The sequence below is a fragment of the Rattus rattus genome, chromosome 3, assembly GCF_011064425.1.
Source record: "Rattus rattus isolate New Zealand chromosome 3, Rrattus_CSIRO_v1, whole genome shotgun sequence".
Lineage (NCBI taxonomy): Eukaryota > Metazoa > Chordata > Mammalia > Rodentia > Muridae > Rattus > Rattus rattus.
In genome coordinates this window covers 71,454,987-71,472,106 of record NC_046156.1, presented here as the reverse complement: position 1 = coordinate 71,472,106, position 17,120 = coordinate 71,454,987, and the positions used below count along the sequence as shown (strand labels likewise).

The 17,120-nt window shown below is 40.3% G+C and overlaps 1 protein-coding gene across 2 annotated transcripts in view; it reads right to left on the bottom strand.

Annotated features, from left to right (window-relative positions):
- Positions 1-1,002: 1,002 nt before the first annotated feature.
- Gucy1a1 (guanylate cyclase 1 soluble subunit alpha 1) overlaps positions 1,003-17,120 on the bottom strand; it is a 56,697-nt gene continuing 40,579 nt past the window's right edge. For both annotated transcript variants that reach the window (XM_032898194.1, XM_032898193.1), the window contains exons 6-9: positions 14,865-15,350; positions 11,077-11,220; positions 6,267-6,421; positions 1,003-3,460 (exon numbers count right to left, since the gene is read on the bottom strand). In XM_032898194.1, the coding sequence (XP_032754085.1) occupies positions 3,256-3,460; positions 6,267-6,421; positions 11,077-11,220; positions 14,865-15,350 (990 nt within the window). In that variant the 3' untranslated portion in view covers positions 1,003-3,255. The remainder of the gene's footprint in view (positions 3,461-6,266; positions 6,422-11,076; positions 11,221-14,864; positions 15,351-17,120) is intronic.

Genomic DNA, 17,120 nt, shown 5'->3' with positions numbered 1-17,120 from the left:
TACCTACTGTGATTATTTTGTTCCATCTATGTAGGATTGAAACATCCACACTTTGGTCTTCCTTCTTAAGCTCCATATGGTTTGTGGGTTGTATTATGGGTACTCTGAGCTTTTGGACTAATATCTACTTATAAGTGAGTGCATACCATGTGTGTTCTTTTGTGTTCCAGTTACCTCACTCAGGATATTTTCTAGCTCCATCCATTTGCCTGTGAATTTCATAAAGTCACTGTTTTTGATAGCTGAGTAATATTCCATTGTATAGATGTACCACATTTTCTGTATCCATTCCTCTGTTGAAGGACATCTGGGTTCTTTTCAGCTTCTGGCTATTATAAATAAGGCTGCTATGAACATAGTGGAGCATGTGTCTTTGTTATATGTTGGAGCATCTTTTGGGTATATGCCTAGGAGTGGTATAGCTGGGTCTTCAGGTATAACTATTCCCAATTTTCTGAGGAACTTCCATATTGATTTCTAAAGTGGTTGTACCAGCTTGCAGTCCCACCAGCAAAGGAGAAGTGTTTATTTTTCTCCACATCCTCACCAGCGTTTGCTGTCACCTGAGTTGTTTTTTTATCTCAGCCATTCTGACTAGTGTAATTGGAATCTCAAGGTTCCTTCCAATTTGTATCTGCTGCACCTGGGAGTGAGGCCTGCACTCTGGATCCCCTCCCACTCAGCCCATACCCAGTGACAGCTTGACCCCCCAGGAGTTCTCATTCCTCCAGGTTTACAGATAAGGCCCAACCCCTGCCCCAATATCTGGCCTAACTAGGACCCCTGAGACTCAGGAACCCCCGCCCAACCAGAGGATTCCTTCCTGTTTGCATCTGTGTCCAGGATGGATCAGAGGCTGTGCTCCAGCCTCCTGCAAGACACCCTCAACCAGAGACAGCTTGACCCCCAGGAGTTCTGATGCACCCTGGATTTGTTTCTCATTTTCTATAGTTCAAGATTGCTCACAAGCAGGTCTACAGAACTGATGACAGATAGTGGAAATAATTTTTGATAATGTTTTTATTTAGCTAAAATGACAAAATAATAGAAAAGTTATAGGAACCGTACATGGAGCTCCGGTAGTTTGCCTTGAAATAGATACAGTTCCTCCATTTGCCCCAGGTGTGTACACGGTGACACAGGTGAGTGTGATCGTACATTATATGCACATGAGAGATACATGTAATTCCTTCATGCTGCTCGGGTCGGAACTCAGGACTGCCTAAATGCTAGACAGGGGCTTTGTCACTGAGTTCTATCTCTATCCCTAAAAGACAGTGGGAGAATTAATTCTAATTAATGTGCAAGCTTCCGAATCAGATTATTACTAATGTAGCAACCACCTAACTGCACAGCTTAAGAGGATGACAGCCTGTTTTATGCTTTCTAATTGTCTGTGATTCCTATTAGTTCCCCTGTATTGAATATTAGTTCCAGAAAGAGGGGGTGTTTACCTCTTTACCTTCTTAATAGATATTCATTGAACTCCACATCATTGTGACATCATAAATACACCTTTGCAAGGCCCGTGACACTCTCCAACATCAGTGTGACTGTTTAATGAGACACTATCCACCTTTAAAGCAATCCACTGGGTGGTTTAGTCGTCCCCCTTGGAAACTAGAGCTAGGCAAAAGATGTCTGTTGCTCTGGATGCTTGAAGACTATTGGAGGTAGAAAAGGACTTTTAAACTGAGTTTCTTTTCAACTACACACATAGAAATTCAGAATGGCTACAGTTCTACTAATACTGATTGAAAAATTCAATTGTGTCTATCTCTCTTGGCTTTGAAGTTGGTCTTCTTTTAAAGTCACTTCCTTTTACCAAATTAACACTGGGGAGTGTAAACTGTCACCATTAGCAATAAAACTGAAGCCCCATGGTGAGGAAGTTACTCAGTAACACAGTCTTTACCCAGCATGCACAGTTCCTGTGTTCAGCCCACAGAATCACACAAACATGCCCAATGGGAGGGGAAGAAAGAGGACTGCAGAGGAGGGCAGGGGAAGGAAAGGACATTAGTTTAAACTCCAGAAGAAAAAAAAAACGTATCAGGATCTCTATAATGAAATCATGGTGACATTTTCTTCAATGATACTAGTGGTTTCTGTAGAAAATATTAGTATATTTAAATTAGAATAATACTTCACAGGTGTACACTGAGTAATAAAAATTTTGATTCTTAACACATACACATACACTAAATGGTCAGTAGAAATACTTAAGAAGGTATCAAAAAAGACAAAATGAAGTCTATTTTTCTACTTCCGACTTAAAACTTTTCCCCTTGGATTTTATGGCTCAACATGGCAGTAGAGGATCATTTAAACATGTGTGTTTGTGAATACTTTGCCACTGTCCTCTACAGTAGGCTCTCTGTGTGCAAATATTAATTCTATGCCTTAATTAAATTTGAATATTATTGCATTTTAACTAGGTATGTAAATACTTTCACTCTGAAAGTTTTGCTATTAGTAAATTTTACATGGATTAGTAGGAAGTACATTGTTACTATTAATTAAAATGTTTTATCACAGATAGCATCAAAATGAAAAGTATTTGTTGTATTATATATTGTGCTATAGATAATATCTTTAATGACAAAAACATGAAAATATTCTTTGACACTTACTGAACTACTTTATATCACATTTTATCCTATGTCTAATTGCTTATTTTCTTAAAAAAAAAAGAAAAGGAAAGGAAAACACGTACATAGGCACAAAGATGTAACTGGAAAGAAGGCGCTGGCCTATTGTGTTACATATGCCAGGATAGAATAAGGAAACCTAATTGAATGTAGAGTCAAGAGGCTGGAAGCTCTTACAGAATTAAACACTGTCATTTCTATTCAGAGATTTACAGGCAACACTACCGCAGACACACTTTAATAACCACAGTTTGCACTGGTCACAGGCCACAGGTGAGTACATTACTTTGACACTTAAACTTGACTACAATTGTCTGGAATATGTACACTGTGTTGGATTTCGAGTGCAGGTAGTGACTGCTCTAGAACAAAGCTATGTCCCCAAAAGTCACAAGTCACTTTTGAGGTTTGTTTCTTAAATAGAGAAGAAGGTTGAAAGCGCTGAAGCGTTGAACACTTTTTTTTTCCATCTTAAATGGGAAACAGAGGAAACTGAGTTTCACCCCTGGAATTTTAACACTGTTTTTTATCTTCTGCAATCCTAAAGTCATTTCGGAGGTTCTGCGCATGCTCACAGGCATCAAACACAGAAACGTGCGGCTCGCTAATCTACCCCTGACGCTTTGCCTAAGAAGTTAGCGTTTCCATCTTCTGCATCTCTCTGCTGGAACCATGGTTTAGAATTAGGTCCTTGATGTTGATAAGCATCCAGAAAGTGACAGATTCCAGGAATGTCACTAGGGAAGTTTGGTGGAAGCTCCTCCCTCGATCTCGGGGTGAACACAAAGCCAGGACAGTCTTTGAGTAACCTGAGAAAAATTTAAATAAAATGAAAACTCAATGTTGGCAGAAAGGCTTGGCAATTCAGGACAAGAACAGAAATAAATGATTATTAATACACTAATCATATTAGGTATGATTGACAGAAGGATTCCCATAAGTCAATAGACAGTACCATGAAAAAAATTCTACAAAGAATCAAATTCGTGGAAAACTCTACTCACTCGCACATTTGACTCAAAAGACTGATTGATTATATGATATCTGGGAATGATGTGATTTATATAATGGTAGAATCCATAAACACGAAATTACCTAAAGTTTTAATAATAGCAAACACATAACATTTTAATGCAATTGAGAAGCATTTCTTATATTTTTGGTTGTGAGTCTAGCCTTTAACAGTTGAGCCATCTCTCCAGCCCCAAGAAGCATTTCTTAAGTTAAAAACAATGTCATTGTCCATCCATCCATCCATCCATCCATCCATCCATCCATCCATCATCTATTCATCATTCATTCATTCACTCATTCATTCTATAAATACAACTAAGGCTATATAACTAAGAAGAAATCCTGGGGAAGAAGTCATACAAAAAAGATAAAATGATACAAATGATATGAAAATTACTTTTTGAAATATTGATGGGTCTTTAAAATGAATTCTACAAAGGTAGGACTCAAATGTTCTTTTGGTGGGAGGAGCTTATTTGAGACCATGCCTCCTGTAGCCCAATTTGGCTTCCGACTCACTATGAACCTAAGGATGACCTTGTACTTCGGAACCTCGTGACCCCATCTTGTAAGCACTGGAATTACAGGCTTGCACGACCACTCCTGTTGTTTGCAGTTCTGGGGATTCACCCAGGGTTTCAAGTTTGCTAGGTAAGTACTCTGTCAGTGGAGACCATCTCCAGCCTACAAGTGAGCTTCAATCGTCCATGTGGCCATCTACTGTTTGCTGTGCATTTGTTTAAGGAGACCTAAATATAAAGGAACAGCAAGACGTGGCAATAAGCAAGGTTTTATGTTTTCAAGAGACTGGATAGTATGGTACTCTTGTGATCTGAGGGATCTGGAATAGGTTCTGTTACTTGCGTGTTTCCACTAAAAATTTTTTTTTAATAAGACAAAATCTGTGGAATAAATAAAAGTCTATGGACACGATGGCTGCTTATTTTCTGCTTAAACGTGGAAAGTGTTGCAGTCGCACAGGAAGTTGTTAGCTCAGGTTGTCAGCTGCACCTTTTCAAAGAAGTAGACAGAGAGGTCTGCTTTCCTTGTTGTTGTTTCTCCTGTTGTTTTGTTTTCTTTTCTTTCTTTCCTTTCTTTTTCTTTCTTTCTTTTTTTTTTTTTTTTTTCGTTATTTGCTCTACTGGAGATTTTACCTAAGGACTCATGCATGCCAGGTGAGCCCTTTAACACTGAGCTGTGTCTTCAGTACTCCTTTAATGTTTTTTTTTTAATTTTATTTATTTGTGTTTTGTGTGTATGAGTGTTTTGTCTGCATTATGTAGGTGCCTGAAGCCTACAGGGCCCAGAAGAAGGTCCTGGAACATCTGGATCTCGAATTGTAAAAAGGTTATAAGCTACTGTGTGGGTGCTAAGTACTAAACCTGAGTCCTAAAAGAGCGGCAGTGGTTCTTAACTGCTGAGCTATCTCTTCAGCCCCCACCTCTTCCACCCAAACCCAGGCTAGCTTTGAACTCACTCTATCCAAACTAGCCTTGAACTTGTCATCTTCCTGCCTCAGCCTCTCAAGCAGCTGGAATTTCAGGCCTGTGCCACGTCACATACTAAGAGGTCCTCTTGATCCCAGAGGAAGTTTAGTTCCTTTGTAATGATGTCACCATTGCTGGTCCTCAAGAACACAGACCAACTGTTTAATGATTTGATAGTCTTGTCTGATGAGCATTTGTTTTTGTTCCTATTGTTCTGATATAGGGGGTTTACCCCTTGTCGTTGGTTTCAGGGAACAACCCTCAAACCCTTGAAAATTTCCTGAATTACAGAGTTATTGTTATTTTCTATGAGCCCTTTGGATTTCACCCCAGTTTATGTTAATGAGGTGACTCAGAATGAGCAGGACTCCAGAAATATTAACCAGCTTAGGAGTGGGCTGGTCCAGGGGACTAGAAATTGAATTTCATTAACCAAGCCCATGAGCCAGTCCATCTTCCCTCCATAAGGGAAGCAGGGAATGAGGCATCAATTCTTACAAGAGCGAGTTTCCTGGTTATGACCTCACTGCTGTGGTCCAGAGTGCACAGGGAGAGGTACAGGGGCTCTGCATTTGGAGCTCAGCCAGGCCTCTCTGCAAAGACCTTCCGTATTCTTTACAAGTAAGGTGTCCTAGATTGCTCAGGTAACACTTCCCTGAATCTGGTATCATTCTAGAAGACCAACTTGAAGGAGTCAGGGGAAAGCACACATTTGTAATTAGCTGGCCAAAACTGTTATAGCCCAAGCTCCCTTGAAATGTAGCTGGTGCCTGATCTTAATCAGATTTGTTAAAAATTATAACATGTTATAATTATGTTAACTCCAGGTAACTTCTGCTAGAATAGTACCAAGGGCTTTCTCAATTAGCATCGGAATACCCATTGGTATACTAAGAAAGCTAACACACGCTCTGAACAAAAGTTGAGGAAGAAAATGCAATGTCTGTTAAGAAATATTGCCACAATTGTCTCCCAACAGTAGTGAAAGTCTTAAAGCAAGTTAAAGTAGGATCGCTAAAGATGTTCATTTCATTTTCCCAGAACATTTCCCAGACGGAAAGCAAGGGTGGAGGATGGACTACGATGACAAGTGTGTCCTTACTGCGATCAGTACCTGTATGTGGTGGGGCTGACATTGATTTTCCGTGGCACACTGCAGGACTCAAATTTGTTAGCCAGAGTGACATTGTTTCCAAACAGGCAATATCGGGGCATCTTCACTCCGACAACTCCAGCAAACACTGACCCAGAATGCAGTCCGATTCGCATCTGAAGGCAAAACAACAGTGTCCCAGGTCACTGCAAAGTCACCTCCCACCAGTACTAATTCCACAGCATCCTTCAGTTCTGTGAAACCTCCAGTGAGCCACCACTGCTCGTGCCAGGCACAGCCAGAGGTCATACCTGCTCCCTCTTTTCCACTGGCCTATTCCCAGGCCTCTCGGGATCACTGCAGCAGAAGAACAAAGAGCCATTGGGCTGCTACCCGGAACCTGTTTTGTCCTTTGCATGAAAGAAAGACATCCTTTCTAGATTCTAGAAGGAAATTCTTGAAACAAGGACAAAGAAGGGCATACCTGTGTTTCCGGAGGCTAACGAGGAGGAGTATCTATTGAACTGTAGAGTTTGAGGTCAGCTTGGGCAAGGCAGACAGATCCAATTCTAAAATGAAATGGATATCTACAAAACGTTATGCTTTAAAGTAATTTTATGCCAAACACTAGTCCTTTACTTAAATGGCTAGGACCTGGGAAACAGGAATTGTAGTACTGAAGTGGAAATGACAGAGAACAAAGAAAATCAGAGGGTCTGGGGCCCAGATCCCTATATTTACAATCTAGACAGTCTAGACATGGAAACCTAAAACTCAGACCCACACAACATAAACATAGGCAATGCCTAAACAGAAGACAGAGTCTGGAATGGAACTTAGAAATTATGAATGAGGTCAGAGGAGGCTTTGAATGAAATATTTTCTCTTTATTTTAAGGTATATGCTGGCTGTATACTAGAGGATAGTCTCCAATGTCTGGTTCTCCTGATTCCACCTCCAAATGTTGGGATTGGCATGAAATATTTTTAAATGGCCTACTCTAAAAGGCCCAGCTCTCTGATGAAGTGAGAGAATGCTGACATTCTTTAACTGACTGCTACAACACACATGTTAACTGACGGTAAGGATGTCATATAATTCTCATTATTTCCAGATTCTATGTCTACCTGGCCATTTGAAAAGTTGTATTAGCTGTATGTCCTTTAAAAAAGCGGGCAAAGACTCAGTTACCTGAGGTACTACTTGTAATTAAAGCATTCTTTTTTTAATTCTAAAACTGTGTTTATTATCTGAATGTGGCAGCTCATGCCCTTAATCCCAACACTCCAGAGGCAGGGCGGTCTATGTGTTTTGAGACTAGCCTGGTCTACATAGTAAGCAAGTAGTAGCAATAGCGAAGGAAACAGCACAGCAAGTCCTGGACAGCTCCAGAGAGTGGGCTCTCTTCCTACCTCTGAGTGCTGACAATGGCACTCACCAGGTTGGCTGAGCCCTCTTTCCAGCCTGAGATTTTTTTCTTACTTTTACAAATAACTTTTAGCATTTGCTGGAAATGAGCAAGAGTCATTCAAGATGCAACATTCCAATCCTCTATCACTTTCAAACTAACGCACTAGGCAAAGCATCCTGCGGAAGATCTGCTTTCTGTCCCTTTGTTTCCCTCCGGTTATTTCTTCATCTATAAAACACAGGAGTGGATGAGCCTTCAAGCCAGATTGCCACACTAAGATGGAAACTTAGATGACTACTGTACCTAGGTTTTCATCTGCAGAATATGGATTTGCACACCTAAGAATTGCACAATCCTAAATTGGCCATAAAGACAACCTTACCACCAACTGTATTGAGGAGGTTATGCTCTCTTGGAATACTCCCTAAAACCAGTTTCTCTATGTATATTAGTGTTTTGATTGTTTTAAATGATAAATTTACCATAGCGTTTTATTATGTTATTTCATAAGTAGTGTGTAAATCTATCCCCTCACAGATGCAGGCAGGGCCACATGTTCCTCTCACACAACTCTCCCTCTCTCTCCTTCTCTACTCCTTCTCTACCTTTAGTGTCGCCGTGGCCCAAAATTCAAAAAGAAAGTTCATCTATAACATAAGATGAGCAACATGTCTGAATGGACTTCATTTTATAGGGAAAAGACAGTGAAGTAGGAAAAGGTGAAGAGAATTGCATCCCGTAGGGGCTCTCCAAGGGAACTTTCTAGGGAGGCCCTCCTCTATTTGAGGGCTCTTTCAGCATTGCTCATTTCTCCTCTTAGTCTCTGCGGTTAAGCAAGGAGGGTGCCTAATGCAGATTCCTCTCTTTCCTGCCTCCTATTGACTCACTGGGAAGTCCGTCCTCAGTTGTCCACCCACAGTCTACTCAGTTCTCCAAAACTGAGTGGCTGAGAATGAAGGAGGACCACAGTAAGGACACGGAGATCATGATTGCACACATGTGACTGAAGCAGAGCACAGCACACAGTTAGAAAGAAAAACAAAGGAGAACAAACAAACAAACGAAACAAAAGAAAAAACACCAGAATAGTTTTTACTTTTTTCAGGAGGAAAGCAGATTAAAAGTTAAGGGATGTTTGATGGCTGAATCCAAGACTTCAAATCCAGACTCCTTTTTTTTTTTTTTTTTTTTTTTTTGGTTCTTTTTTTTCGGGCGGGGGCCCGAACCCAGGGCCTTGCCCTTCCTAGGCAAGCGCTCTACCACTGAGCTAAGTCCCCAGCCCCAAATCCAGACTCCTAAGGGACTTGGCCAGTCTTCAAACTGTTGTCTCCCAATTTAGATGAAGCAATGTCTAAATCACAATATGCAGCCCTCCCGACACACTCATGTTTCCCTGTGTGCTAAAAACACTCCTCGTTCAGACCTGTATTGTTCTCTGTGAGTGTCTGAATCCAACAAGTATTTCCCAGGACAGCAGTGAATAGACAATGAAAGACCTAGTTTCTGTCTCCCTTCATAGGTCAGTAAGGCTAACCTGTTATTACCCAGGTAATTATCTTTAATGCTAACTATAAATAATTCCCCTTGCTGCAAAGCTAAAGAAAAAATACATTGAGACAACTAACAAAAACCCTGCCATTAATCTCCTGAAACGAATTGGACATAGAAAAATAATTTATGTGGCAATCATTGGCCTTATTGTTTATAGTTTAAATATTTTAAAGATGAAACCTCTTACCAAAATATTTAAAAAATAACCTTATAGTTCTCTAAAAATGCAGCTATAGAAACAAAATCTGTTACTGTGAGATGCTGGGAAGCCTTTAAAACACAGTTGTAAACGATTATTCTAGACTTATCTTCAAATTTGGGATCTGTCACCCCACTTATGTGCAGATGTGATTGATCTGAACAAAGGAATAAATGGAAACTTCTCTGTGTGCTGTGTAAACTTAAGTCATAAAAGGCCATGCAGCATCTACAGGTCATTCAGTGGGATGTTAGCTACCACGGGAAGAGTATATCTACTCTTATCCCACGATGTTGGAGCATGTGAGTAGATAATAGCAATTGGTACAAGACTTTCTACCCAGAAGGCAGGTAAAGCTGCTATTTTAATGGTTCCTCCTGTTTATGCACTACAATTCCAACTTTTCAATATGCCCTCATCTACTTGGTTGACTAGGAAGCCTTCTAATTCATTTAAACTTACGATGCACAAAATCAGTAGACAATAAGTGGCTATGGATTTATACAAGTAAATGTTGGGAAGTGTGTGATACAGCAATGTATGAATGAGCTAACAGCTGAATTTGAAAATGTTGTGAAGCCTTAGAAACATGGTTTTTTCTAAGGTTACAGAAGGCTGATGCTAAACTGTCATTACTATAGCTTTCTTTTTAATTGTTTTGTCTTTCTTAAAATTGGATATCAAAGAGTTAAGTGGGTATAATTCTGTTACTTTAAGGGCTCGTTGCTGAAAAGCATCGAGTGGAAAGATTAGTTCTGTAAGATTAAGTAGTAAATTTGCTATAAGACAGCTCCTATAATCCAAAGTTTCTATCTATTAAATCATTACCTCTTTCATTAATTCTAGTTTCTTTTTGCAATAGTACTTTATTCTGGATATGCCTCATCTAAAAATTTTTACGTTACATGCCTGGACAATGCTGTTGGTTCCATAGTCAATATTTTTCAGTTTTAATTTTTTTATTAAAAACTCATTGTAAGGAACGTGCAAATAAAAATATACCAGGTAATGAAATTAACAATACCCAGTCCGTACATCTCTGTGAACCTCTATAGAATTGAAATAGCCATTCCATAGTCATATTCTGAGGGGATATCATCTGCTATTGCTGAAACAAACACTTTTGTTTGCTAAATTATCTGGCATTTTCTGGATCCGTTAAGTTGGGTGACTGCTATGCACATGCATGGGCTTTGGATGATCAGCTTTCATGAAGACTGTCCCTGGTTTGTCCAAATATGAGTATTACTGAGGGGGCTTTGTGACATTCTATGACATGCTCAGTAAAGAACCCCTTTACCAGACTTACAACCTGCAGCAGTGCTGACACAGAACTGCCGTCTTGCTGGTTCAATTTGCAGCAAGCAGTCTAAGAAGCAACTTTCTGCACGTGATGGTTTTCTACCGCAACTGCAGTGACGCAGCTCTGGCATGTGCTTCCAGGCCAAAGCGGTGCTGTGCTGTAGATCTTTAGGAACTGTTTTTTGAAAATCCAACATGTAAATGGCATTTTCATATATCTAAAGTATCTTGTAAGGCCATGTAACTGCCTATGATGATTTTTTTCCCCCTTCCTAAACAACTTTGAGAAGAAATGTCTCTTTTAAAACAAAACCCTGGTCAATGCACCAGTTTTTTGACAACCAGCTAATATGCAACTAGTCCCTTACCTTGATAGGTTCCCCATGGGGAGACATGACCTCATTGGAGAGCTCCATCATCTTCAGGGCCATCAGTGCTATCTGGACAGCATGTGTGTCACTCTCTCTGTGCAATCCCCCTGCCACACAATATGCATCCCCGATAGTCTCCACCTAGATATAATATAATTTGTCCCTTATAAATAAATGCTTGGAAGAAGACAGCACAACAGAATTATACAACAGGAACCTGAGCGCCAGGCCTTATGGAGAAGCTGGATAACTGAGGGTGTCAGAAGGAACTCTTTATTTCATAAAATGCATGAGGTACCAACCCCTGACTTTAGGATAGTGAACTGAAAGACATTACACTGTCAGATAATCAGATGGTCTCTACTGTAGACTTACTACTAACCATGTGCTCTTTTCTTAAAGCAAAACAACAACAAAAAAACTATACATAAAATGACTTTTATACAAATAAATAGATTTGTTTTAAGTTCATCTTTATTCATGATTTCATATTTATTTATGTGTATATGTGTTTGTAACTCATGTATGTGTGGGTGTCTACAGGTGCCAGAGGAGGGCATTGGATTCCTTGGAGCTTGAGTTACAAGCAGTGGTGAGACTCCCAGTGTAGGTGCTCAGAACTGAACTCATGTCCTCTGGAAGAACAGGAAATGTTCCTAATAGCAGAGACACTTTGCCAGCCCATATTTGCATTTCTAGTAAATTTTGATAAACTAGGGATCACTTTCCCATCATATATTCATACATAATGAATTCCCCATTCATACAAAACTTTATTTTGTATGAAGTCATCCTCTCAACAATGTCATATGAATTCAATAAAAAAGTATGATATAAAATGAAGCCACTGCTAGCAATAAAAGCAAGAGAGATAGAACTTTTCTGAAGGATTTCTGAGAATTTTTGCAATTATTATGAGCATATATGGATATTAAACACAAAGGATGGATAGAAGCCAAATTGTCAGCTGGGGAATGAAAGCAACAGTGCTCACAAGGACATTTTAAAAGCTGCTATGTAAACTTGAACTATGCTAACTGTCATCTTTATTGTTATTTCCAGGAGCAACTTTGCATCTGTGAGTGGCTACAGAGAGCTATATGTTCATTTACCAACTCTCATACATATATAATTCTTGTCATTCAAGTAGGTTAACTTTTCCTGTCCTCACACTATGCTCTTCTCATCTAAAGTCCATTTTAAATTATAAAAGTAAAAAGAAAACAAAGGGAAAGAGGGACAAACAGTATGATTATTTCAGATAATTTCCATTATGGATGGAACAGGCCTTGGGATGCCTCCAGAGTTGTTCTTATCTTGATTCTGCTAAGGTAGGATACTCTTCTCACTGTGCCTCGTGTGCACACCACTGAAGTTCTGTTATCACTCAAACACACTAAATGCAGTCCCCCTCACTCTTCAACTGTCGAGAACAAACAGCGGCTACCTGCTTGCTTATCCCTCATGTTCTTAAAACATCACATTATTAGAAATCTCTGTTTTAAGCCGTGTGCAGAGCGATGATCTTTTAGCATCTGTATTTCTTCTACTCCATAATCAGCTCTTTCCCCTCATACATTCCTTAACTGGAATGCTATATATAGTCGTACACTCTTTACCATCACACTAGACGTAAAACCTCTGAGTATGTCCACTCGGTTTGCTGCATCACCAGCACCCAGTTATGCACAAGCAAGCAACAACACCTTGCTTTCCCTCAGCAATGGGTTCATAAGAAACAGTCATCCTAATGTCAAATTTATTGTAGTGTCGCAACAAAACATTTCGGAGGAATACTTCTTACTTGTCCTGCAAATTAGGTGCCTATTCCTTCCACTGCCGTCATATTTTATGTCTACTTGAATATCACGCCATGTCTTACAAAGACTCTACCCAGACAAAAATCCCAGCATGGAGGAAAAGAGGAAGGAATGAAGTCTTAGCCCTACCTGGGGAAGAGATTGGGAATTTGAGTACTGCTTGAAGAGGGGAAGTTGGTTTTCATTAATGATGTGCCGCACCTGGTGTACTGAGCACAGTCTATGGGAGGTTCTGTGCCTAAAAGTCATTGGTCAACCCAGACTGAACTTTGTGGGTTTTAACAAAGAGACAAAGGACAGGAAGTTGGGTAAGTAGAAAGGTGGAAGAGGTTCAGGAAGCGAAATGAATATGATCAAATACAATATATGAAACTCTGAAAGAATTCTTTAAAATATTTGAAAAAAAATAGGCCTTTCTCATTTATCGTAAGCTATTTCCGGCTATTTTCATGCAGTATTGGGAATGAGGAATGGTGGACATGAGGGCTGGGGAACTGTGATTCGTGGTGTGCTATCTGACTCCATCTGCAGCTAGTTAGCCAAGCCACACTGTGAACAGGCTCCTCCTGGGAGGGACACAACTTAGAAGTCCTTGATAGAACCATTGAAAGCAGGGGGTGACAAGTACTTCTTTGTCAATCATACAACTGTTTGTGTGATGGAAAAAGACTCACATCTCACTGTTCTGAGAGCACAGTCATTCTCCATGGAGAGCATAGCTAGAAATCAACAGTAAATTCCACAAGAGACCATCAAATGTAACTGAAATGGTGCCAATTATTTTATCTGTAATTATACAAGGGCCTCTTCCTCACCCTCCCTCAAGAGAAAGTCAGAACTCCCTCAGATTTCCTGTAAGAAATTTCAAAGGGCAAGGGCGTCTAGCATCTCCATAGAAATAAGGCGGGCTCTGCTTATTCCCATAAACAGTACATATTTCTTCCCAACAGTTAATATCCTTTATGTTGGGCTGAACTCTGGAGTAACCAACCACTGTGACAAGCTAAACAGATGATTTCAGTCAGAGGAAGATGAATGTTTCATTCTTACTGTTATCATCTAAATGAGGAAAAGCAGTGCAAGCCAGTGAAGCCTTTTAATTAAACAAACTGGGAAAACTGGATTCAGTTGTTTCCCTTTTATAATATCTTTTTTTAAAGAAATGACATATTTGGCATCCAGGACACACTTATCTTGTCGGATCCTCAGTGTCTAGACAGATACCTAGGTGTTCCCTGACACCCCTTAAAGAATCTTAGGGTCCTGAGCTACAACACATAGCAACTACAAAACCTTTCTAACAGCTCTGCTCGCAAAGGTTATGAGACACGGTACATTCTTCGTGGCTCTTGGCGGGTGGGGAGGCTATTGATCTTGTTCTTTTACAATTGGGAAATCACTTGTCCTGTTCACAAAATAAGAAAAGGGGAGGACAGGATCTGAAGGTGGGAATCATTAAAGGTCTTAAGTAGCTGAATTTGATCTCCTGCTAACTGCCTATAAAAAGTATCAAGTAAACTGTGTTGAATGAATCTATTTTGGGACAGTTTGCATAAACCTTTTGTATCTTTAAAACTAAAGAAACAAAAAGGATAAAGTTCCCCTCTGTGAATCATACCTTTAATTAGTTCTTGTTTATCTCAGTTTCCACAGTTAAGTGGCTGGTCCATGGATGTCTAATCTCTACCTTTTCACTCTAAGAACCATCCATTCACCCTAATCTTGGTTCATTCTATGCTCATTTTTAGAAGACAATGTGGCAGACCTCTCCGGGAACGATTAGTTCATACTGAGCTATTTCCGGCTGGAGAACACCCACATAATTAATGCACAATTCCTGACCCCAGATATAGCTGTGTGACCCAAATGCAGAGAACTGTTCATTTGCACTGGAGTTCACTTGGGAGCTGGGCCTTTCCAAGGTGACTTCTGCCTGCTGAATTATTCTAGTTCCACTTTCCCTACCTTGTAGACATCCAGCTCTCCACACTGTTGGTCAAAGCGAGTATAGAGAGCGTTGAGCATGGTGATGACCTGCAGAGGTGAACACTGAGAGCAGATGGCAGTGAACCCTACGATATCTGAGAAGAGCATGGTGACCTCATTGAACTTCTTGGCTTGCACAATTTGTCCTTGCCAGAGCTGCTGAGCAACCTCAGAGGGAAAGATAGAACACAGGAGATCCACTGTCTTCTTCTTCTCCTCCTCCAGGGCTTGGTGGGCATGCTCCAAGGTTGCCTTCAGCTTTCCCAACCTCTTCTTGAGGCCATCTTGAGCCCGTGCCTGTTCCCCTATCAAGACAACATCCCTCAGGGCATTATGAATCGGGATGTCAGACAGATAGAGACCCCGTCCTGTGAAATCTTCCAATCTGTCCACACACGGCGACCCTAAGAACAAGATGGCACTGGATTCAACGATGTAGATCATTTGACCTTTGAGGTCCATAACCTGCAAAGGAAAGGAGAACCCATTACATGGGTTAGTCAAGTTCCCCAATCCTTCCTGAAACTGCAGAGGGAGTGGATACTGGGATGATCTTTTTGCATCTGACATTAGAAGTGGATACTGAGATAATCTATTTTGTTTCCAACTAGCTATAGAATAACTGACTTTTTAATCACTTCAAGTTTGGTCCCAGTTCTGAAATTTATGCAGACATTTGAAGAATATACTAAGATACGCTACACAGAAATTATGAGCTTCTCTGCAGCAAGAAATATGTCTTGCTTTAAGGCCCCACGAAGCACCACCTGGGCGCGCTTGCTGCCAGCTTCTTCTCATAACTCTCTGGTAGTTAACCTGCAGCTCTCACCTAACACAGTGCTCAGAAAAACCTGGTTTGCATTCAGCCTGCCCTTCTCCACTGCTCGTTCTGTCTTTTCTCACTATGGTTTCTTCCTCCTTTTTTTGCTCTTCTATTTTAGCAAGCTTCTCTTCCCCCAAGAGTGGCTTACTCCATCTGGCAAGCATAGGAATTAAAACGTCTCCAAATATGTATCCAAACTTTTCTTTTCCGTTTTTTTTTTCTTCTTTCTCTAGACTGATAGAGAAACTTATTTTGGGTGTGATCATTTCTCCAGGGATTTTAGCCTAAGATAGCTGGGTCTTACAAAAGAGGCCATGTCTGTGTTTCAACTTTGCCTTCAGCCTTTAACGAAGTCTGTTCTTCTAAATGCAAGGAAAAGTCTAAGCCAACATACAGACACAAATGTACCCAGAGGGCCTTGCAAGAGATAATGCTGAAAGAAAAGGTCTTGGACCACACAATTCACTTATATACAACATACAGAGATGTACACATGTATGTGTTTACAGTGTATCCAAGCCATGCTCAGCAATGGGGGATGGAAAAAAATAAAATCAAATATAACCACTCATTGCATGTGTTCATCAGTGAGAGACTGCGCAAATAAAACCAAGCATAATCACTCAGTGTAATAAGCCATAGCCTCCAAGCCACTGAGACAGACCAACGTCCAATAGCAGGGATGGATGGGCAAACTCTCTCCTTCACTGACAAATGTATTTGTAGGGGCATGATTCTGTTGCTGTAAACATGTACACATACACACATACACCCCACTTCCTTTGTATTTTTGCTACCGTATACATCACTTAAAATAGCTAAATATACTTTTCAGTAAAAAACAAATTAACAATACAGCTGTTTTCATTTTGTGGAACAGCCAGTGCACCTGGGAGTTTATTTTTCTAAGATCATTCCTTATCTATGAATATGAATGGCATCATCACCACGGAGTTAGTAAACTTTCATTCCTGAGATTAAATAGTTGCCTCCGTTCTTTATCGTGAGAGCATGCCCGTTCTGCCACACACATTTCATAGCAATTCACCAAGTTAGCTATTCCCCCACACATTTATATATCGATTCGAATTCACCTACTCGCTTCTTACAGCGTACAGCTTGGTTCTTACAAAACAATTCCTTTCATTACTCAAAGCCAGTGACCGCTTTGATAATAACCAGAAGCAGATTTTCACGTGAACACTTCTAGCTTGGTTATAAAGCTCTCCATTTTGGTTTTTATATTTGTTCACTTATCTTTAATGTCTTCGCCATTATGTGGATGTGTGTGTGTGAGGGCATCTACATGCTGTCATACATGTGGCGGGCTAGAGAGAACTTGTAAAGAGTGTGCTTCTTTCTACCCTGGAACCGAACTCATTCCAGGTTTGGTGGCAAGCACCTTTACTCAC